The sequence below is a fragment of the Artemia sp. Qi Xiang Cuo genome, chromosome 3, assembly GCF_049724085.1.
Source record: "Artemia sp. Qi Xiang Cuo chromosome 3, ASM4972408v1, whole genome shotgun sequence".
Taxonomy (NCBI): domain Eukaryota; kingdom Metazoa; phylum Arthropoda; class Branchiopoda; order Anostraca; family Artemiidae; genus Artemia; species Artemia sp. Qi Xiang Cuo.
The window spans coordinates 36,786,775-36,810,698 of record NC_142796.1 but is presented as its reverse complement, the minus strand read 5'-3'; the positions used below and the strand labels follow the sequence as shown (position 1 = coordinate 36,810,698).

Here is a 23,924-nt window from a genome sequence, read left to right as displayed (position 1 = left end):
TATTTGCTGATTTATTCCCCCATAAAGGGATGTGAGCAATAAAGTCTCCACAAATAATAATATTTTTAACATATTAGAATTATTTATATAGCGAAAGAAATCCATGGCATCTGTAGTTTGGCCATTAGGGTTATAAAAGCTTATTATGTAAGTTTTGTATTATTCAGCCAAACACTGATACCAACTGCATCAACATCATTTACAAAATCTGGAAGGTTGATGCCACAGAATTTTATATTAGTATTAACTATTAAAGCTTCTCCACCTCCTTTTCTCTCTGATGATCTATCCTTTCTCAGGATAGTGTATCCCAGAGACTTAATTTGTTGATTTTGGGTTCAATGAGTTTCCTGGAGGAAAGCAATATTGATGGAATTATTATTCATAAAAGATATTAGTTCATTTAACTTATTTTCTGTAAGTGATCTTACATTCCACTGTAGTATTGATATGTGTTGTGTTGTTGATTTATTTTTCATATGACTGCGTATCAATGTTCAGCTTCGTTAAAAGTAAAGCAAGATCTTTTTTTGCTTGAATGAACATATGATTAGGGATGTATTATTCAGCCAAACACTGATACCAATTGCATCAACATCATTTACAAAATCTGGAAAGTTGATGCCACAGAATTTTATATTATTTTTAACTATTAAAGCTACTCCACCTTCTTTTCCCTCTGATGATTTATCCTTTCTCAGGATAGTATATCCCAGAGACTTAATTTGTTGATTTTGGGTTAAATGAGTTTCCTGGAGGCAAGTAATATTAATGGAATTATTATTCATAAAAGATATTACTTCATTTAACTTCTTTTCTGTAAGTGATCTTACATTCCACTGGAGTATTGATATGTGTTGTGTAGTTGATTTATTTTTCATATGACTGCGTATCAATGTTCAGCTTTGTTAAAAGTAAAGCAAGATCTTTTTTTGCTTGAATGAGCATATTATCAGGGATGTAGATTTTTGCCAATTCAGCAATGATTTTTGTTTTCTGTTGTTGATGTATATTCATGGCCTGAACAGCATTGCAGTTTTGAATGAATATGCATATATTTGGGGTTTGCATGTTTGGTTGTGCATCCAGTTTGTCAGTTAAGGGATTAATTCCTGGCAGTGTTTCTTCTTGGGAGGGGGTGCCAGGCCAACCTCATCTCACTAGGCAAGGAGGCTTGTTGGCTTGGTGATTCTTTCTGATAGAGATGTGAGCTAGGGGGCTTAAAGGATGGTGTTTTGTAAGGAGTACTTGATGCATTGGGAGTGTTTGGCTTGGGAGATTTATTTGATTTCAATATAGGTTTTATTTTGTGTGATTTGGCAGCATTTGCTTCCATAGCAGCAAAAGGGTATGGAATGGCCTTCTCTGTTGGTTTTTAGAGTGTTAGTAGTGTTTTCTTATATGAAGAGCATTGTAATTTATTGGTGGATTCATGTGGGACTTTACAATTGATACATGTAGGCTGAGTGTTGTTGAAAGTTGTCAATTCTTTAGGATGGGAGCCTTTACAATTACTACAGGCTATGAGAATCTCATTGCATTTATTTGTTGTGTGTCCCAGTTTCAGACACTTCTGACACTGGATAGGCTTTGGCTTGTATTCCTCGTGTGGTTTAATTTGCCCAAATAGGAATAACTTTTCTGGGATATTAATTTTCTCTTTCAGTAAATAAATAAGACAGATCTACTTGTTTTTAATCCATTAGAGTTGGGTTGACCCAGTTGAGTGACATCTTCTACAGGGATTGTGTTACCAGCCCTATCTGAGAGCCCTTCTTTTAACTCCTGAATTTGTGTTTCTAGCAGAACATTATATACTACTATTTTTGTTGGGGATTGTTTTGGGTTCCATTTAGATGAATTAATTGGGGTATTCAGAAGAGATTTTAGATTAAGTATTATATCTGCTGATTTCTGATCTTCGACAGCTATTAGCAAAGATCCATCACAGTGAATGTTAAGAAAGAACATTGATTTTAATATTTAGAAAATTGCAACCCTTATTGTAGTAATCTTTGTTATTTCAAAGGGGCTATTAGGAGAAATTTTGAGGTAAATGCCTAAGTTTTGGGAAGGAGAAACTTGGACAGGGGGAGGGGAAGTATTTTTTATTGGGGACATTTTTTTCCTTTTTTTAGAGTTCCGAGAAAGGACCCCTTGAAATCCATTATAATATACGAAGATATTAGCTTCAACACTGATCATTGTCCTATTCTCAGAATTTGAGCTTTCATGTGAGCTTTGTGATAGAGAGCTTGACCAGCCAAGATGGGAATAAATGGATCAATTTCATTAGGCTAGTATTTAGGGTGGGATCCAGAGGACTTTTTTTAGGGGGAGTTCTTTGCATTGCCTATTGGAATAAGCTTTAAGCTAAACAGGAAAAGATAGGCCTAGTATTATGATACAAGACCATCTGCACTCTACTATGGGGAAAACTTCACCATCCACAAAAGGAAACACCACAGTTTGGCCCTGAGGAGGATTTTGAGCACAATTGGTTTGGTAGGCCTACAACTACTGATAAGTTGAGACAATAGCCTAATTCACAAGAAATTTATTTTTAAATTTTTTAAAATGCAAACTCTCTTCTTCTAATTCACAGCAGGCGGGCTATTCAGTTTATACTATTTAGCCCTCTTCTAAATTATGCTGAAAACTGCAAATTTACTTCTTCTACAATATGCTAGAGGGACTTGTTCCAGCCTAGCTGAGAACCAATCTGATGCATTATTTTCTATCTAACTTACTTTCGACATCTGGGATGTTTGCTTTAATTTTAAAGCTATTCATCCTCCAGTAAATAAGAATTAAGTCAAACAACAGTTAAAATAAATAGAAGACTTCCCAGGGTTTTGATTCTTTTCCTAAGTTAGAACACCGCGGGAAATTTAAATTAATTTGCAAAAATGAATTGAAATAGGCAGCAGCACAAACGAACGTTTCTTAGACAAATAGTAGAATGCCAAACAAGATGCTGTTAACGTTCAAGAGTCACTCAAACGACAACAACGCTCAAGAGGCTTTAGTAGTCGTTAGGAAATGAGATTTGCTTAGTGTCTGAGAAAAAGAACCTAATAACTTTAAAAAGAAAAAAAACTTATCAGCAATTTTAAGAGCAAGGAAAGCAAGAAGAACAAAAAAGTTTCCATAGACTAAGATTATTAATTGGGTAGAATTTTTTTGTAAACCGCGTTGAAATTTTTTTTTATTTATTTTTGTTCTGTGGTTAGTTTGTGTTATTGTTTGTCTAAGAATAACTCAATCGCACAAATATACGTGTATTCTTCCATTTCCCAATTATAAATCTTTCATGCAAACAATAGGCAAGTTGCATGATTTACAAAAATTGTACCAGTAGCCGGGGAAAAAAGAGGGGTTTACATCATCCCTAAATGCACATATACTGGACCTTTTGATAATTACGAAAAAAATCTTAAAAGGTCGAAGGGAAGGAGAGGAGCGGATTCGTTGACCTCCAATTACTTTTTCACTCCCCCTCTTAGTACCATGAATTTTTCACCTTAGCATCTTAGCTGTTTTTTCACACCTAGGATCATACATTTCCCTCTTTCTCAATGGTAAACTCCTTATGTGAACAATAGGAAGATTACTAGTTTTATAACCATTGCCCCAGGGGTTAAAAGGTGTATGGTATCCCCAGATAAATTTTATTTGACGTTTTGACAATTTTAGACAATGTGGCTGTGTATTAGACAGTGAAAACAGATACAGAAGTTTGTCTAATAAATGGATTTATCCCCATTTGAACGTTTGTCCTCATTATCCCCATTTGAACGTTTATTTTTTCCTCATAGAAAGATAGTATAGTCTTGAGAAAAAAAAACCAATTTATAGCTAATTAAAAATGTCCATCAATGTTAAAGACAAGGAGATCTAAAATAAGTAATTTAGTTGGAGAGCAACTAAAAAGGGTGCGGGGGATTTGATAGCCCCAAACACTTTTAAATTTTACCTTAGCATGCCATGTAAGTTTAAATACAATACCCTCCACCAATATTGAAATACTGACGATAAAAAATTTTGATAACCAGCACGCCCATAGCGTGTTCCAGTTTATCACAGCATCCCTTCAGTAAATCCTGAAACTTTCCCTTTAAAACTCTTAGTCTTCTCGGAGATCCCGGAGATCCGGCTAGTGTCAGTGTGAAAACAGTGCGGCAGCCCCATTAAGCTCTAGGCCATAAGTATACTTTTTAATGTTTTAGGTATCTATCCTTCTCGCAAGATGATCCTCCAACCTCTCCCATTAGGTGCCATTGCTTAAGGTGTGTACCACCGTTATAACGCAGCACCCGCGTGTGTTTTGTGGTCGGGGGATTCCCCCATGGGATCCTGGAGTCTAGCTTGTGAGATACAATGGGGTCGTTCATATTAGACCTGGTCACAGAAATTCTGGGGATCTTCCAGAAAAACAATATGCCGAAAATGGGTGGGAATCTTGGCAATAGAGAAGAAATAATAGAACGACTGGAATCCCTGATGGTCTGTCAGGTGAAGGAATCTTGCTAGCTGAGCGCTAGAAACAGGGATGTTGTGACGTTAGAGGTAGGTATGTCCTAGAAATTCTATGATAATTTCCCTATTATTACTAATTTTTAAATTATTTCGAGCAAGACCATTTTTTTAATCTCCTTTGTCACCTGACTGAAGTCCGGAGTCCGTCACCGGAACGAGTTGACACTGACCGAACTCCCTTGCAGTGCGTGGGATAGTTGGGAACAAGAATTTCACCCCTTTGCGTGTTTTGATATTTTTGCTGAAAAATGCCCCCTCGGTTGCGTCAGGGCTGAGACAAAGCGCTCGGAGGGGTGGACACTTCCTCGGAGGTGGCCTGCGACAGGGGCAATACCTGCAGTGGACGGAGGCGGGCTAACAATAAATAAACACTTTAAAAACCATTGAAAATTACCGCTTTGTGCCACGAAAAAAAAAATAAAACATTGGAAAAAAAGGCAGAATTGAACTGGCGACGGAAAAAACGGTCCTCCTCCCCCCACAGATGCCTCCCCTCCCAACATCAATAGGGCTTTCTCCAGACCGAGTTGTTTCAGAGACGACAATGCCATATACGGTGCGTTCGTCTCTAAAATGTGTCATTGATTTGAAATTGTGTGAATATAATACCATGAAACAATCGATAAAAATATGGAATTAAGTGATATGTATTGTAGTCTCACGATATGTTTTATTGCGTAAAAATTAAACTCTAATATCAAGGGGAAGGGTGGGGGGGGCGTATTATGATGATGATGTGAAATCTAACATTCCACTCGAAGAAATGGATATTTTCATTAAGAGTGCGCGGGATGGGTTGGAACAAGAATTTCTCAAAATAGAATTTTCCCGCCTTTGCGTGCTTTGCCATTTTTGTAGAAGAATGTCCCCTGGGTTGCGTAAGCGCAGAAGCAAGGGGAGGCTCGGTAAAAATCAGATATTTTGTTGAGCGTGTATTTAGGTAAACGGGTTCACATGCGTGTTTATAAAATTGAGTCCCATTTACATCTACACTGGAAGGGTGGGGTTAAACAGAGGTTTAGTTGAACGGGGGTTATGTTAAATGGGTTATGTTATACTAGGGTTGATACACTTGAGGCTATAAATTCAACATGCCTCCCCTTCGGATTTATTGAGAGTCCAAGCTAAAAGTTAAATGTTCTTAGAATTTCTGAAAATCTAAAGGAATATTGAATCTCCTGTTTCAGAAGCGGGAATGCTGTATGAGGTACGTTCATTTCTAAAAGATACTGCTAATGGTATAAAATAAACTGATAACATAGATATTTATTTTAGCCAAAAAAATACTTTGTTTCTTCAGTGTATGCGGTTTTCAAGCGAATCGTGGTATAAAACTAGCATTATAGCCAACGGAATGCCAAAAAAGCTAATAGTTAAATGTTTTAGAATTACGATAAATCTATACAGATATTGAATCTCCTGTTTCAGATGTGGGAATGCCGTATGAGGCATGCTCGTTTCTAAAAGGTACTACTAGTCCTATGAAATAAACTGATAACAAAAATATTTATTTTAGCCAAAAAAAACTGTGTCTTTTCAGCACAGGGGTTTTCAAGCGAACTCGGGCATCAAAATATGATTCTAGTCAGCGGAATGCGAAAAGCTAAATGTTTTGGAATTACGATAAATCAATACAGCTGTTGAATCACCTGTTTCAGAGGTGGGAATGGCGTATGAGGTACGTTCATTTCTAAAAGGTATCATAGGTTTGAAACTGGGGGAATTACAATTTTTCCAGCCTTTATTTTTTATGGTGTTTGAACTGCCTTTTTCTATGTTTTTAGTATTATTTGTCAATTTCATTTGAAATAATAAAACTTTTATAAACAATGTCTGTGTTTTCAAGATGTATTGTTTAGCAAAAGTAAGACGAGCATTTCTCTTTATTAGTATCTGGAGAGAAATATCTTCTTGAGCTTATCAAAAATGGGAAAATAGTACATCATTCAAGTGTTGGGCAGAAATAGGGAATCTTAGCTGTCATGCAGTAGGTTAATTTTAGAATATGGTTCCAGATACAAAATAATCGGAAGACAGTTTAGTCCTTCCAGTTAAGGCAAAAAGCCATTGGAAAGGAATGACCTTATCAGTCCTGGTGGGGTCAAGAAGTAGGGGAAAAAATATGAAAGGTGTTTCGAGCGAAAAAATTAAACGCCATAATAAAGAAAATGTCTTGAGGCTTTTGGGTAAAAAATGTCAAAATGGTATTCTGACAGTGATGGTTGCGCAATCATTACGTGACATTACATAAAGTGTGTACCACCATTAAGTTAATGAAAAAAAAACGCTTCGGGGGTTTTGGGCAAAAAATAAGTATTACGTGAAAGTGTTGCATAATCATTACGTAGGGTGTGAGCGGTTGTTACGTTACAAGCGGGAGTTACCCCATGGGCTCCTGTGGCAGGGTTACATAAAATTGCGTCAAGTATATTAGATTTGACGGTTTGAAACGGGGTAAGTCGTATGACGTCATTGGAGTCCAGAAGTGTGTGACATGAAGTCTTGTCAAGTGTCTTCCAATGAGTCTTGCCAGGGCGGGAATCTTGCCAAGGGTTGGAATCTTGCCATGGGTGGGAATCTTGCCATGGGTGGGAATCTTGCCAGCTAGAAATACGTGTGAGGGGCTAGGAGCAGGTGCGAGGGGTTAAGAGCTCCCGTGTTAATGGAACTTGTGTATTATCCCGACCACATTCCAAGTAATTGAAACATCCCATGAATCTTGCCAAGGTGGGAATCTTGCCATGGTCGGAATCTTGCCAAGGGTGGAAATCTTGCCATGGGTGGGAATCTTGCCAGCTAGAAACACGTTTGAGGGGCTAGGAGCTCCCATTGTTAATTTGCCTATTATCCCTACCACACTCTAAGTAAGTAAAACACCCCAAGACTTTTGTCAAGGATGGGAATCTTGCCAGGGGTGATAATGTTGCCAGGGTGGGAATCTTGAAAGGGATGGGAATCTTATCAGGGGTGGGAATCTTACCAGGGGTGTCGTGACGTCAGAGGGCTGTCATAGAAATTCAATGCTATTTTACCTATTTGACCGCTTGAAACTGGACCGCTTAAAATCCCATGTTAATCTGCTATCTGACCGCTTGTATTCCGGGGTACTGACCGCTTGAAACTGGAACCCTGTCAGTACTATAGCAACTGAAATATATAGCAACTATAGCAACTGAATTGGCTTATTATACTGATTCAAAATATATAAGTTTCATTAAGTTTAGTTTTACCCATCAAAAGCAAAAAATAGGGAAAGACCCCTCGAAGTCACAGAATTTTAATCAAAATCACACCATCAGATTCAGCGTATCAACGAACCCTTCTATAGATGTTTCAAGCTTATTAATTAAAAAAAAATTCCGAAACATAAGTTTTTCAAAGAAAAGTAAAGGCCATTTTAAACTCAAGCTCAGCAGATACAAATACCTTTTAAGCTTCAAACTCAAAACGACCAGAAATTACTATTAAAGAATAAATGAAACCAAAAACAAACAAAAATTAAATAAACAATCATAGCAGAAACATACAACAAGTAATAATATAAATGAATAAATAGATCTTAAAGCGAGTATTGCTTAGATTGAATATGAAAATCAAGCTTAAAACGAAAAATATTTTCGTATTGAAGTACAAATGAAACTTAAAACAAATAAAAATTAAATAAACAATCAATGCAAACAAACATCCAATAGATATTAATGTAAATTAATAAAGGAATCTTAAAACGAGTGGAACTTAAATTGAATATTCAAATCAAGCTTGAAACGAACAAAATCACCACAAACAAGAGTTTGGGTATGACCTCCTTCTCTCACTGTAAAAGTCTAAAACCTACTGCGTCCTTGGCGCTTTACTGAAAACAAATTTTATGACAAATATTTTCTTTTGTACTTAGTATTCAAAATAAACATTAAAATTATAGTAACATTTTGAACTGATGACCTTTCAGCAATTAATATCATTATACATCAAATGTTCAGTTTAATTTATTAGCTCTTTCTACAGTTGTTAAAGACGAATATAGTTTCCCTAAAAACAAGTGTTTGGACACTGCCTCCTTTCCTAACTGTAAATAAAAACCAAAAGCCTTCTGCGTCATTGGCGCTTAACTGAAAACGGATTATTTACGTTTCTACGAGTCAGACAAACATTTGGGGGGGGGGGGGGGTCAAACCCCCATGACCCTATTATGAGTTTATTATGAATAAAATGTAGAAAAATGGAAAAATTTCGTCATGATTTATTCACAAAACATAAAGGGCTTAAGTTCAATTATCAGCCTTCATGAAGCTTGAACAATAGCAAAGCATTCGTCTTCATTTGTTTCTTCTGCTTTGGCTTTGAATATGTTGGGCTTAGATGAATTCTCTTTGCTCCTCATTATTTGCTTGTTTCAGTGGATATTTATGAATTCCTTAACAGAGGATTTTCAATGGCCTTATGCAGCAAAAGATGCCTGAAAGTAGGAAAATAAAGGAAGTAAAAATTCGTCAAAACAAAAGATTTGTTGGCATGAAAGTCAGGAAATTGATTATACATAAAATAAGTCAAATTAACCTGAAATATGATTACTGTCACGCTTTCACTAGAATGCTAGGCTTTTTCATATACCTCTACTTCAGCCGACATTAAGTTGTATTGAAAATTAATACTTACTAGTGTTTTATGCTTTTTCCGCGTTTAATTTTAAGTCTGATTATGAAAAACTGTGATTTTATGGAATTATTTGACTAGTTTCTGGAGAAGTGTGTAAGCCTTCCACGTTGTTTCAAGCATAATCATTTCTAGCATTGGTAGTACCCGGGGAAAGATAATTTCAGTGTCCCCTCCCAACTCAATTATAATAAAAAAAAAGCCGAATGATGGTACTACTGTCATTTTAGTTTTTCACTTTTCCCGCGTAGCATCTTTTTTTTATTATATACTCTTACAGATTTAACTGCAGAGAGTGGCTACGGCACCTCCTCCACTCAACGACGTTATAATTTAGAAATTTCTAAACTTAAGGTCGCTTAAAATATCTTCCATTATTCACTTTTTTGTGAAAAAAAAAACATAAACGACGAATATAAAACACAAAATTACAAAAAATGAAAATATACCAGTTTCTAACACAGACTTGTAGATACAAATTTTTATTTGACTAGCTAATTTTTAAGTGTAACGACCAATGAAATATTGCTTTTTTCAAGACTTTCGAGCTACATAGAATTCAATTTATTTTCTTAAATCTCGTTTTTATTTTGTGATAATATATACCGATCATTTTCTATTTAAACTCGTTTTGGATGAAACTACGAAATAGCCTACGTGAAATATAGAAAAAAATAAATAAAGTTCATTAAGAAAAACAGATTGGCCTCTTGCAGTAATTTGTTTTTTTTAATTTTTAGTTGACCTGAATGTTTTAATATACAATAGGCAATGAAGTTTTGCGAAGATAAAGATTTTTTCATTCTTCATCTTTCTCAAAACTTAGATTGTCCCACTACCATTAAGTTTATATTAAAAAGAAATATCTGATTTACCCCTGAATTTAAGATATACAAAGTTTGTGCAACAGCTGAGCACCCAAAACTTCCCTTTAATGAGCCTTTTTTTAGATTTTTTTGGTAATTAACTTTTATAGTTAAGTTCTTAAGTATAGAATAGATAACTCAGTGTAAACAAATGAAGAGACCGATTTTCTTGAGCCAAAGTAATCAATTAGTCTAATTTAAGTATGTAGTTGTTTTCAAACGCAAACTAATTTATCAAATCAACATTTAGCCCTATCAATTTCAGCAAAATTGAGTCTTGGGCCAAATTTGCACTATTATGCACACATTTATAAGCTATGCAAAACTATGAATGTCGTTTCATTCAACTGTTTTATCTGACTTAGTTCTTGTATTGGATTCAAGTCATCCATTATTTTTAATTTGGAAAGATATAATTGAATATTATTTACATGACTGTTGAATTTATCTCTTTCTAAAGCTATAATATTTTACAAATTAGACAGTTTAATTTTCCCTCTTGTACGGTTTTAAACGTTTTAAAGAAACAATCCCTGTGGAACCAATGGTCTTCATTTGTATTACATCCAATCCAATTTGTTGCATCATCTGAATACGACGAATCAGGATTTGACTGATATGTTACAGGTGACATTCTGCAAATTCTGTAAATATTAGTCAATGATACGTCCATGGCTTTTACAATTTCTGCAAAGATTTGGGCTCGCATTGTATTGCTACTTTCGTCATCTGCCAAATTGCCAATTATATTTTCTTCGTCTCTGAAATTTAAGTAGAGATCGTTGAGTAGATCTTCACACACCAAATCTATCGAGTTGTAAAGAAAATCTATAAATTGAAGGCACATCGGTCCGCAATTGAAACCATCTTGTTGTTTTTTGAATTTAAAGGGCAAAATTTTTAAATCAGAGCACTTATCAGGAAAAACGTTTGAAAATTTGCCCAAATATTTGTCTTCACCCTGTAAAGGGTAAAAAAAAATGTAACTCCTGCTCAGACTATCAATGAAAATAAGCGTCCAGTGCACACCAAACTCGTTAACCAGAAAAATCAAAATTTTGGCAGGAATCAAATAACCTGGATCCTTGAGTTGTAATAAGATCTTGTTTACAAGTGGTGCCCCTTGAAGAACGACACCATGGCCTAGATTTCTTTCCTTTATTCTATTCATTATATAGGCCTCCATAATCTGATCGCTTAGCCAAGCCTGTCCTATTATTGACGCCAGTTCACCTATTGAAATGTTTGCCGAATTGTTTTCCTTCCCCCCCCCCCCCACTGACACTCCTCCTAAAACAATTGAATCGCTGTGACCCGAAGAATACTTTGAATAAGCGCTGTTAAAGTCTTGGTAGTTGTCCAACTGTTCATTTTTCGAAAGTACTTTTTTAGCTAATTTTATGTTTCTTCTATTCAATTTTTCAGCAGATATGATGTATTCCGGTGGAAGACAAAGATTAGGGGACGGGTCATAATATTTGGAGCCAGGTATATTTTTTTTATTGTTTTTTTTCTTCCGGACCTCTTTTGCAGCATCCATTTTTGGGAATTGCTTTTCCTTTTCTTCCTCTTTTTGTTGTTCCGTATCAATATCCATTCGTTTTCTTGAGCTAGTAATTTTAGAGGTATGGGGATAGATATTCAGGAAAGCAATCCTGTTTGAAACCATGGGTATATCATTTGTATAACTCGTATCCACAAATTCACCAGGGTCCTTGGGACTTTGCCCACCTCTGTAAACCTGTCTTTTCATTATTTTGAAATAATTTTCTACTGATGCATTTGTATGCCTAGTAAATCTACCATTTAGCATTATTGCAGTTGTTAAGGGGCAGAGTTTCATAATTATTTGTCCTAGCCTATGACAAACTTTCAAACTATAATAACGGTTTAATTCCTTGTCCCTACTATTATCCTCTGAGCACTCATCATGAAAAGCAAGGAAAGATATAAAAGGATTTCCATTATCAGCGTCACAATTACCAGTAAAATCACAATCGTCTATAGTCTTGTCTTCAGAGACAGCATCTGGTTGGAACCTTAGGCTAGAAGGTTCACTTACAGATTTTAATAGATCTAGTACTCTTGATTTTACCTTATCTGTAATATATTTTTCGGTTAAAAGTGCTTTTAAGCATGTTCAGTATTGTTTCATTGACTCCAACGATTCTTATTGCATTATCATAGCCACTGAACGAACTAGGATGTCAGTTGTCTTAGAATCTTTCTACTCAAGAGCACAAAACCTATAAATAGAATTGATCATGTGTCGCACATATAATTAGCTTAGTTTTTTTATTTATGTTGACACCTTTTTTTTACCACATCATAACACCAGTTCAAATACTGTATTAACGTATCTTTATTTAGTGCCTGAAGAACTGCATACATCATGGCCCAAGAAAAATCTGTAACTATAAAAGGAACATTTTTTTTGTTCTACGGTATAGCGGACAGATAAAATCTTCTAAAATTACCGTAATGACTCGCTTTCTGTGACCTTGAGGTGGAGATGGGGATAAGGAAGGGGCAGTTTTCCTACTATATGATTAATCTCACATTATGGCTCGCAGTATTACGATTGAAAAATCGCAATAACAAAAACAGGAGTCATGGTTGCAGCGGCAGCTGCAAAATAGTAAAGAGCCAACCACAGCCCAAAGTAACCAAAAGTTTATAAATACGTTTTGAAAAAAAAACAACTTAGTGAAAGAAAATTGCTATGTAACACTGATTCAGGATCGAATGAGCACCCTTCAAAATTTCTGATGACCTTGAGGGGGAGACGGGGATAAGGAAGGGGTAGCTTTCCTCCTATACGATTAATCTCACATTATCTAAGGCTTATTGTTTTTCCCTTCTTAAAAAACTGTATATGATATAACAAGCCAAAGCAAGGCTATCACCCACTTTTTTGTAAGATAAGGATTTTGAATTTCTTAAAAAAACTTTATTAGGGAAATAAATTGAATTCAAGACTTTTAAACGCAGTAAGACATATATATTATGAATAAGAGAAAAATGGGCTTTAAAATGAGCTATAGTAAAGCAGATAAGGTTTAGTCCCAAAAAGTAGTGTCTGACCCCAATAGTGTCTGACCCCATAGAATCTTCTCTGCTATGAGCCAATAGCCAATTGTGATTGTGCTCCGATTTGTGGCGAGTGACAGCTCATTTGAAACGTCTCATCCGTCTGATGATAGCACTACACGTTTTGAGAAGAATAGGAACCTTTTTCTCATTCTTTGACCTTATGGCTGGAATCTTAAGACTAGGGCGATAAGAAAATCGCCCTGGTTAAATGAAAAAGTCACAAAGAGTTGTAGCAATGAACGAAATACTAAAGGTTATGGTAATGTTATGGTACATTGTTTTTCACTTCATAAAAATACCGTATAGGACATAATAAGCCAAAGTCAGGCCATCGCCCGCTTTTTTGTAATTTTTTTAAGACAAGGATTTTGAATTTCTTAAAAAAAACTTTGTTTGGGAACTAAATTGATTTCAAGACTTTTAAACGCGGTAAGACGTATATATTATGAATCAGAGAAAAAATGTATTTAAAGTGAGCTACTAGTCAAGCAGATAAGGTTTAGTCCCAAAAAGTAGTGTTTAACCCCTTAGAATCTCCTCTGCTGTGAGTCAATTGTGATTTTTATCCGATTTGTGGCGAGTGACAGCTCATTTTAAACGTCTCATCCGCCTGATGATAGCACTACACGTCTTAAGAAGAATAGGAACCTTTTTCTCATTCTTTGACCTTATGGCTGAAATTTTAAGACTAGGGCGATAAGAAAATCGCCCTGGTTAAATAAAAAAGTCAGAAAGAGTTGTAGCAATGAAGGAAATACTAAATTTTATGGTATTGTTATGGTAAATTGTTTTTCCTTTCATAAAAACCCTGTATAGGACATAATAAGTCAAAGCAAGGCCATCGCCCGCTTTTTTGTAATTTTTTGTTAGACAAGGATTTTGAATTTCTTAAAAAAAAAACTTTATTTGGGAACTAAATTGAATTCAAGACTTTTAAACGCGGTAAGACGTATATATTATGAATAAGAGAAAAATGGCCTTTGAAATGAGCTACTAGTCAAGCAGATAAGGGTTAGTCCCAAAAAGTAGTGTCTGACCCCTTAGAATCTCCTCTGCTGTGAGTCAATTGTGATTGTGCTCCGATTTGTGGCGTGTGACAGCTCATTTGAAACTTCTCTTCCGTCTGATGATAGCAATCCACGTTTTGAGAAGAATAGGAATCTTTTTCTCATTCTTTGACCTTATGGCTAGAATTTTAAGACTAGGGCGATAAGAAAACCGCCCTGGTTAAATAAAAAGTCACAAAGAGTTGTAGCAATAAAGGAAATACTAAATATTATGGTAATGTTATAGTAAATTGTTTTTCACTTCATAAAAACACCGTATAGGACATAATAAGCCAAAGCAAGGCCATCGCCCGCTTTTTTGTAATTTTTTGTAAGACAAGGATTTTGAATTTCTTAAAAAAAACTTTATTTGGGAACTAAATTGAATTCAAGACTTTTAAACGTGGTAAGACGTATATATTATGAATAAGAGAAAAATGGCCTTTGAAATGAGCTACTAGTCAAGCAGATATGGGTTATTCCTAAAAAGAAGTGTCTGACCCCTTAGAATCTCCTCTGCTGTGAGTCAATTGTGATTGTGCTCCGATTTGTGGCGTGTGACAGCACATTTGAAACGTCTCATCCGTCTGATGATAGCACTCCACGTTTTGAGAAGAATAGGAACCTTTTTCTCATTCTTTGACCTTATGGCTAGAATTTTAAGAATAGGGCGATAAGACAATCGCCCTGGTTAAATAAAAAAGTCACAAAGAGTTCTAGCAATGAAGGAAATACTAAATGTTATGGTAATGTTATGATAAATTATTTTTCACTTCATGAAAACACTGTATAGGACATAATAAGCCAAAGCAAGGCCATCGTCCGCTTTTTTTGTAATTTTTCGTAAGACAAGGATTTTGAATTTCTTAAAAAAACTTTATTTGGGAACTAAATTTAATTCAAGACTTTTAAACAAGGTAACACGTATATATTATGAATCAGAGAAAAATGGCCGTTAAAATGAGCTACTAGTCAAGCAGATAAGGTTTAGTTCCAAAAAGTAGTGTCCGACCCCTTTGAATCTCCTCTGCTGTGAGTCAATTGTGATTGTGCTCCAATTTGTGGTGAGTGACATCTCATTTGAAACTTCTCATCTGTCTGATGATAGCACTACACGTTTTGAGAAGAATAGGAACCTTTTTTCTCATTCTTTGACCTTATGGCTGGAATTTTAAGACTAGGGCGATAAGAAAATCGCCCTGGTTAAATAAAAAGTCACAGAGTTTTAGCAATGAAGGAAATATTGAATGTTATGGTAATGTTATTTTAAATTGTTTTTCACTTCATAAAAACACTGTTTAGGACACAATAAGCCAAAGCAAGGCCATCGCCCACTTTTTTGTAATTTTTTGTAAGACAAGGATTTTGAATTTCTTAGAAAAACTTTATTTGGGAACTAAATTGAATTCAAGACTTTTAAACACGGTAAGACGTATATATTATGAATCAGAGAAAAATGGCCTTTAAAATGAGCTACTAGTCAAGCAGATAAGGTTTAGTCCCAAAAAGTTGTGTCTGACCCCTTAGAATCTCCTCTGCTGTGAGTCAATTGTGATTGTGCTTCGATTTGTGGCGAGTGACAGCTCATTTGAAACATCTCATCCGTTTGATGATAGCACTACACGTTTTTAGAAGAATAGAAACCTTTTTCTCATTCTTTGACCTTATGGCTGGAATTTCAAGACTAGGGCGATAGGAAAAATCGCCCTGGTTAAATAAAAAAGTCACAAAGAGCTGTAGCAATGAAGGAAATACTAAATTTTATGGCCAATTGTTTTTCACTTCATAAAAAAACTGTATAGGACATAATAAGCAAAAGCAAGGCCCTCGCCTGCTTTTTGTAAGAGAAATATTTCGAATTTTTTAGAAAAAAACATTATTTGGTAACTAAACTTAATTCATGACTTTCAAAGATGACAGGACGTATACATTATGAATAAGCGAAAAAATATTTTTTAAAATGAACAACTAATCAAGCAGATGAGATTCAGCCCCACAAATGAGCGTCTTACCCTTTATAATCTCCGCTACTGTAAGTCAAATGTGTTAAAGTATTTTAAATAGTCCTTTAGGTTAAAGGAGACTAAATTTGGCAACACTGTAATCAATTTGAAATATTGGGCGATCGGCGAGGGATGTTTTCTTCAAAGTTTGGCAACACTGAACATAGGGCGATGGCAAGGGCGATGGGCGATGGGCTATTACTTCAGGCTGGTTGAATATTAAGAATGCAGTTGGGTGTGTATTATTTTTATAATAACAATATCATTGGAGTGTACAACTCAATCCATAAGAATGCAGTAAGCTATATACTGTATACTTGAGACTTTAATGCTATACACCATTAGCAGCATTAGAGTAAGTATGAGACAGTACTTTAATATGATTAAATATGATTAAGAAACCTATTGATATTTCTAACCGCAAGCTATGCTAAGTTACATTTGTTACTTTTCTGCAAATTTTACCTATAGAAATACTTTTTGCTCAACGAAAAGCTGTCAAAACACAAATTTTGCTGCTAAAGTGTTGGCAGCTATTGGAATTCTGCTACTGACAGTTTTGAAATTTTTTGCACATCTGCTTGTGACAGGTTTTCGTATACCTTTATCAATTCATTCATAATTCCCCTTCAAATAAATTCATCCATTCATTCATAATTTAATGAAGTGGTTTGAATTACAGTTTCTCCCTCACGTAAAGGGAAAGACACTTCTTATCTTAGATGGACATGGGTCACATCTTTCTCTTGCTCTTGTCAAACTTGCAAACGAAAATAACGTTACAATTCTCAAGCTACCTCCACATGCATCTCACATGCTTCAACCTCTCGATAAAGTGGTTTTCAAGGGAATGAAAGTGTCTTATGATCAGAATCTCGTGAAATGGCAGAGGAAGCACCCTGGCAACATTCTGTCGAAGAAGGATTTTGTATGTCTCTTATCAAAGGTATGGGATACCTATCTCACTCCTAGTCTGATCAAAAAGTCGTTCAAAGAAACTGGAATCTTCGATCTGAGTGTTCCAGTGAGAGTAAACCCATCCGTAATTATCAAAACTTTTGAAGAGATTCTTCTTGACTCAATCAAGCGGCCCGACCTACCATCAGTTACAGGAATAGAAAAACCGAAGAAAATTGCAAGAGAGGCAGAAGTGATAACATCAAAAGAACATCTAGAGGTGCTTAAGAGGGAAGAAAATCTGAAAGCAAAAGGCAAAGGGAAGAAGAAAACTTCAGATGGGAAGGGTATAAAAACGGAAAAAAGGTTCTTCCTAAGAGGGAAGCCAATAGAGATTCGAGTGATAGCGAATTAGACATCAGCCTTGAACTTGGCTCTGATGAGGATGATCAGAGTATTCAAGATACTATTAAAGAAAGTGACAGTAATGACAAGGAGAATCCCAGTAAGCAAAAGATTGTTCCCAAGCTAAATGAGTACTGTGCAGTTAGATACTATGCCAGGAATGATGAACATAGGAAGGGTTCTAGACTTTCCTGACGAGGGAAAAGTTAAGCTCAAGTGTCTTCACTGCTTGAGCCTTGCCACCTACTCCTTCAATTGGCCAAAGAAAGACGACATTGATACTTTGGATAACAAATACATTTTTGCAGGACCAGTAAACTAAGTGGGAACCGGAGCATTTGAAATACCCTAAATCCGTCAGGTTATTGTATCGTACAGGGCAGTTACTGGCAAGCGTCAGTAGATCTTTATTTTATGTCCATACACGTAAACTACAACATATATGAGTAACTTTTTGTATCTGAAGTCAAAGCATAATATGTGCGATATGTTTTTCTTTTTTTAAAATACAATCAATCATTTACATTCAGTTATTTGTGCACCTCGGCTATGATACTTGTAACGTTTATTTGTTGGGTAAGTCCGACACTGTCGGTGTTACCCCACAGCAGCAGAAAAAATACGGTCTGGCCTTTTGATGCCAGTCAGTTTGACATAAAAGTTGTTTGCTTATGGACTTATAGTGGTTCCTCGATGCCCTTTAAGATGGTGAAGTCATATTATTTTTGACATATTGTTGAAAAAAGCTATTAGGATATGTTGCACTTCCCCCAAAGCTGGAGTAAGTCCAACATAGCAGACTGCACCAACTTTGAGACCTAGTGATGGGTTACAAGCACAGTACATGGAAAAATCAAAAAGTGAATAATATGGGAAAGTGCTGTAAAAAACGATTGATTGAAGATGATATGATATACTCATAAAAAAAAATCTTGAGTCAATTTAGCAAATAAAAACATGTTAAGGTGTCGGACTTTCCCCGATTCACCCTATAAAAATCGTCTTTCCGGATGGTATAATTTACTATTAATTTTCTACTTTAGGCTGGTCTTCAATGGATTCTTTTTCGGAAAAACTTTCCTAGGAATTAACTTTTGCAGTAATTCGTGTAGCGATGTCGTTTGGTTTAATTTTATTAGAAAAAATTACCTTCATCTGTCTAAGCTTAGACTAACCTGTCGAACTGAAAGTCCTATGGCATATAATGAATGACGCAAGGCAAAAAAAGTAGCTGAAACAACAAAAGAAAAGAATAGGTTTGTTCTAACAGTAATCTAAAGCAACAATTATTTCCCAGACTTTCACAAGACAACAGACAAGCTATCTAACTCCTACTTTGCCACTACTTATATGTATTCATGAATGTTCTGGAGAGAGACCCTTGGGGAACTCTTTAAGGGTAATCATTATAACGATTCGGGAATGGTTAATCTTTATATTTATACCCGCAATTGTTTTCCTCCAGTTGGTCAATTTGAAGGCAATATTCCTGCTTCTGTTTATACCAGATTCGCTGCATTTAATAGAAATTTCAAATTTGCAGAAAACAAAAAAGGAAAATAAGGCCTGCAATGACAACCAAAGAAGTTATGAATATCTCAGGCCTCAGTCCTGAAAAACAATTATACAGTTTTTAGTTTTATCTTTTTGATTCATTGCTTTTTAATCCTGATTTTTACCCTACCAGTTTCTGTTTTTAAATTGTCCCCTAAAAAATATAGGATAAGGCCTGTTATAGTAACAAAAAAGTTATGGATATCTTAGCCTAATGTTTACGATCCTTCTTTAGCCCGGAAAAACTGGCCCTAGCTATATGCTTTGTTGCTTTTTCGCCCTGTTTTCCACCCTACTAGTTTTTTTTTAATTGCCCTCGAAGGGCAATTTAAAGGCATCACTTGTTCGTCCCTCCAAGGGCATCACTAAGTCCCGATGAAAATAGTCGTAATTCTGAACTTTCATTCTAAAAGTAGACCTTTGTGGATAATAAAAAGTCGACCCTTGTGTCTTTTAAGACACAAGCAAATCAAGTTTTACCATGCTCGAATACATTAAATCATTAGTTATCGGTTCCAATGACATTATTAAGGCTGTCTGGGGAAATTTTAAGTTGAATGCAGGAGATATATTGGGGGAAATACAGTCTACATCATCTTCTGTGTTTGAAGAACTTTAAACACTGTGTTGTCACTGAAGAACTTCTTAATATTTCAACAATTAGTGGAGTTGCTGCCGAAAATTGTAGTGACGATTTTGAAAGTATAGTTCACAAGAGTCCAGGAATAAGGAAGCCAATCCCTAGCAAAAACCAAAGGAAGCACCTTATTTCAGGTGGTCTTAATCAACCAAAGCTGAGAGTCTTCCGAGTTGATTCTTCAATATAAAAAATAAAACAGTGGCGTTTTCATCCGGGATGCTATGAGGATTAACAGTTTTTAGAAGATAATATCGATAAAGATGCTGCCTTCTGCTTCCTGTGTTTCCTCTAGAGGTCCCAGGAGTGACCAATTCAAAAAAGTTTGGGTTGAAGCCGGTCTGCGGCAATGGCACAAAATAAAGAGCAGATAACAGGCGAAGAAAGGAAAACTTAAAATTCATTTCTTTTCCGAGTCCCAAAAAGCAGCTGTGTTCTATTTTTGTCACCTCGTCAATAACAGCCGTCATTGGGATTTCTTACTTGATAAAAGCACCCGAACTAAGGTTTAGCAGCAGGCAAAAGGTGGAGAGACAAAGAGGAAAATTGTGTTTTTTTTTCGACGCTGCAGGAACACTATCGAGACCGGGCATTGACTTTAGGATAACTGAAGAACAAAATGGCAACTTTATTCAAATTGTTTAACTTCTAGCGAGATATGTGTTAGCTCTTGATAACCAATATAGACCATACAAATTTAGCTATTTACCTATAAAATCGCCGATGAAGTTTTGTATTCAGAATGTTATTCTTTGATACAATACCCGATGATTCTCATTCTGATAACCTTGCGGGTGTAATCCGCTATACAAGCTCGGAAGGGACTCCTAGAAAGAAACTATTAGATATCAGTGAGGCTAATAACAAAACCGGGCAGGGTATGACAGAAAGTATAAAAGAAACATTGTGAAGGCGAGGAATTCCTCTATTTAAACTAGCTTTCCAGTCTTATCACTATGCAAGTGCGTTGTCTGGTGAATTTAAAGGAGCCCAGCAAGAAATGTCGAAACATCTTGTTTGGCGTGTACCCTATATTCCCTGACTGACCCACAGACTAAACATTCTTATTGAACATAGTGGCAATTCACCTCTTGAATATTTGAGCTTTTCAACATCCTTGATGAAATGTACGTGTCCGTCTCTTCATCTACAAAGCATTTTGCCATCCTTAAAGGAAAACCCTCTTCGATTGAAAACAGCTTTAAGCTCCAAAACTTATCACGGACTCGGTAAACTGCAAGGGCTGAAACCACACAAGCAGAAAATACAGAAAATAGCAGAAAATAGGCAAAAGGTGGAGAGACAAAGAGGAAAATTGTGTTTTTTTTTCGACGCTGCAGGAACACTATCGAGACCGGGCATTGACTTTAGGATAACTGAAGAACAAAATGGCAACTTTATTCAAATTGTTTAACTTCTAGCGAGATATGTGTTAGCTCTTGATAACCTACAAAGTATTTTGCCACCCTATATAAAAGGAAAACTCTCTTCGATTGAAAACAGCTATAAGCTTCAAAACTTATCACGGACTCGGTAAACTGCAAGGGCTGAAACCACACAAGCAGAAAATACTTACTTTGAAGCAATAGTTTCACAGCCATTTACGAAACAAAACAGATAAACAACACCGATGTTAAGTTGAAGGCACAAGCTAGCGGCCTTCATCTTAAAGATTAGGATAGCAGTAGAAAATCTTGAAGAAGAGGAGATAAACATCATCGATGCAATCGAGATGCTTGAAGCTATGAAGAAACCTTTCGAAAGAATATCGGAAGACAAAAGGAATAATTCCATTGATAGTGTAAAAGTGTTTACCAGAATGAAAGGAGTCGATCCAGAGCCAGATTTCGTTAGGAATCATTGTCAGCAACTTGAACCATCTTGTTTTGACAGCCAAGCTCATGGTCAAGCCGAGATCTCAAAGCATCATAGACAATATTTTAGAATCCTGCTTCCAAGGTTGACTACAATGATGAGAGATGATCTCACAGCTTGCCTTGCCAATTTTCAGTAATTTTGATTCAAAATTTAGCATCCTTTAAAAAAGGGTTTCAGTTGCAGATATTGAGCTAGCAACAACGTTTTTTTTTACCAAGAAAGACATTCAGATTCTACTGCTTTATAAGTAGAGCTTGAACTTTTATTTCAGCTTTGCCACGGCGCTACTTGCTTCAGAGAAGTCCTAGGTGAAAAAAAATTGCCGGCAACACCAGCTTAAGCAAGCCAACTGCCTTTACCAACTGGCTGTGTTAGCACCTGTTGCAGTTGCTGCTGCCAAAAGAGCATTTAGCAAGCTCAAGTTTATTAAGAATTTTCTGAGAACTACCAAGGTTGATTTTTGACTAGATTCCTTATGTTGTTGGCGAATGAAAAAGGCCTCACCGATGCCATTGACTTAAACAAGGTTGTACAGCGGTGGTCCCGTTTGAAGAACAAATGAAAACAAACATAGCTGTCCTTAGTTTCTCATGATGTATTCCGCTTTAGCTTCTTGTTTGTTTCCGTACATAAGTATGAATGATAGAAGATTAATTATCACAATAAAAAAATGCTATAGAAAAACAAATATACTAAAAAGACTTCTTTCCACACCCTGGGGCTGTTAGGAGAAAACCTTACTCCAGTTTTACAAATCATATATAAGACCCCATATTGACTATGGGCTCATCATCTATGGTGCATGTGCAAAGACCCAGATGCAAAAAATTGAAACAACACAAAATGATATAATACGTCTGATATTTGGTCTTAGGAAACCCACAAGCACCAAGTTTCTGCTCATGGAGAGTGGATTAACAACAATAAGGGAGAGACGTAGCTTTCTCTTGACAAAACATCTTACAAAAATTTAATCAAATAGCTCACACACCCTACATAATTGGTTAAGAAATCCAGCCATGTATAGAGGCATTGCAGATGAGTATGCCAATATTCAGAAGAAGTTCCCTGTACCAGCAAAGTCTATTGTACCTACTTTCCCCCAATCCCCTCCATGGAATTGGTCAATTCCCATAATAAATACTGATTTCTCAAAGTGGAATAAAGATCTAACCCCCATTGCTTTTCTCCAGAAAAAATTTACTGAACTTAATACAAATACTTATAAAAACCACTTCCAAATATTTATTGATGGGTTAAAAATAAATGAGAAGGTAGCAAGTGGTGCTTTCCTTCCTCACCTGAAAATTGCAATGGGCGAGAGATTTTGAAATATGGAGGTGGATATTAAGGTTTTATTAAAGCATGAGACCTAAGTAATTGATATGGTTATCTTCTGGAGTAGATGTTCCTTTTATAGCTAGTCTTGCATTGACATGGTTCCACCTTTAGTGAAATCCGACCATTTCTTACTTTTTAGGTGCAGTGGGTAAATCTGAATGTTGAGAGAATTCTTCAAATTGGAAAAGTGACTTTTGCAGATTTGACTGTGCTATCTCAAAGGTTTTGCCAGATGGCCCTATCAGCAGATCGTCAGCATATTATAGATTCGTTTGGGGGAGGTTCATGTCCCAGAGATATAGGGCAAAAAGGAGGCAACTGAGGACTGCTCCCTGAGGTAGGCCTTTGGTTACTGTCATTTGGGGTGAAGAGGCTGAACCAACACAAACAATGAAACTTCGCACTTCTATGAAAGATTTTATAAAAGATACTAGCTTGGGGGGTAGTCCAAGGTTTGCCAGTTTGTTTAAAACGGTTTGGTGGTTCACATTGTTATATGCCCCTTCAAAATCTAGGAAAGCTGCAACTAGGACATTATTTTTTGAGAATGATTCATTTATTGCATTTGTTAGCAAAATGAAAGCATCTGTTGAGGAGTGGTGTTTACTGAATCCAGTTTAAGTTTGAGGGATCATATTATTTTCTTCAACAAACCAGGAGTCTGTAATAGATCATTTTCTCCAATTTTTTCACCATCACAGGAGTAATCATTATGGGCCTATAGGACTCAGGGTTATCTTTGGGTTTATTTTTGTTTAGGATTAGTAGGAGGACCAAACATTTCCATATTTTGGGGAACATAGAAGTTGGCCAAGCGTGATTACAACAATTGAGCAGTTCTTGTTTGTATGAAGGGGTGAAATTGTTTATCCAAGTAGTATGTGTATTACCACAGCTGCCGCTAGTTTTGGTCCTAATATGGTGTATTGCATTATTCATTTCCTGGATTAAATTGGACTAGTTATAACCTCAGATCCTGGGATTGGTTGGTAATTTAGGTTCACAGGAATTG

General features: G+C 36.0%; 1 protein-coding gene and 1 long non-coding RNA gene across 2 annotated transcripts in view; both read right to left on the bottom strand.

The window, feature by feature from the left end:
- Positions 1–2,868, bottom strand: part of LOC148954061 (uncharacterized) — a 148,072-nt gene extending 145,204 nt beyond the window's left edge. Inside the window, exon 1 of the mRNA XM_089085776.1 lies at positions 2,751–2,868. Within this exon, the coding sequence (XP_088941902.1) occupies positions 2,751–2,793 (43 nt within the window). The 5' untranslated portion in view covers positions 2,794–2,868. The remainder of the gene's footprint in view (positions 1–2,750) is intronic.
- Positions 2,869–8,764: 5,896 nt separating this feature from the next.
- Positions 8,765–20,735, bottom strand: LOC148954060 (uncharacterized). The gene is made up of 2 exons (XR_016141566.1): positions 20,403–20,735; positions 8,765–8,995 (listed from the first exon to the last, which is right to left on the bottom strand). It is a non-coding gene; the product is annotated as an uncharacterized LOC148954060 (long non-coding RNA).
- Positions 20,736–23,924: the final 3,189 nt, after the last annotated feature.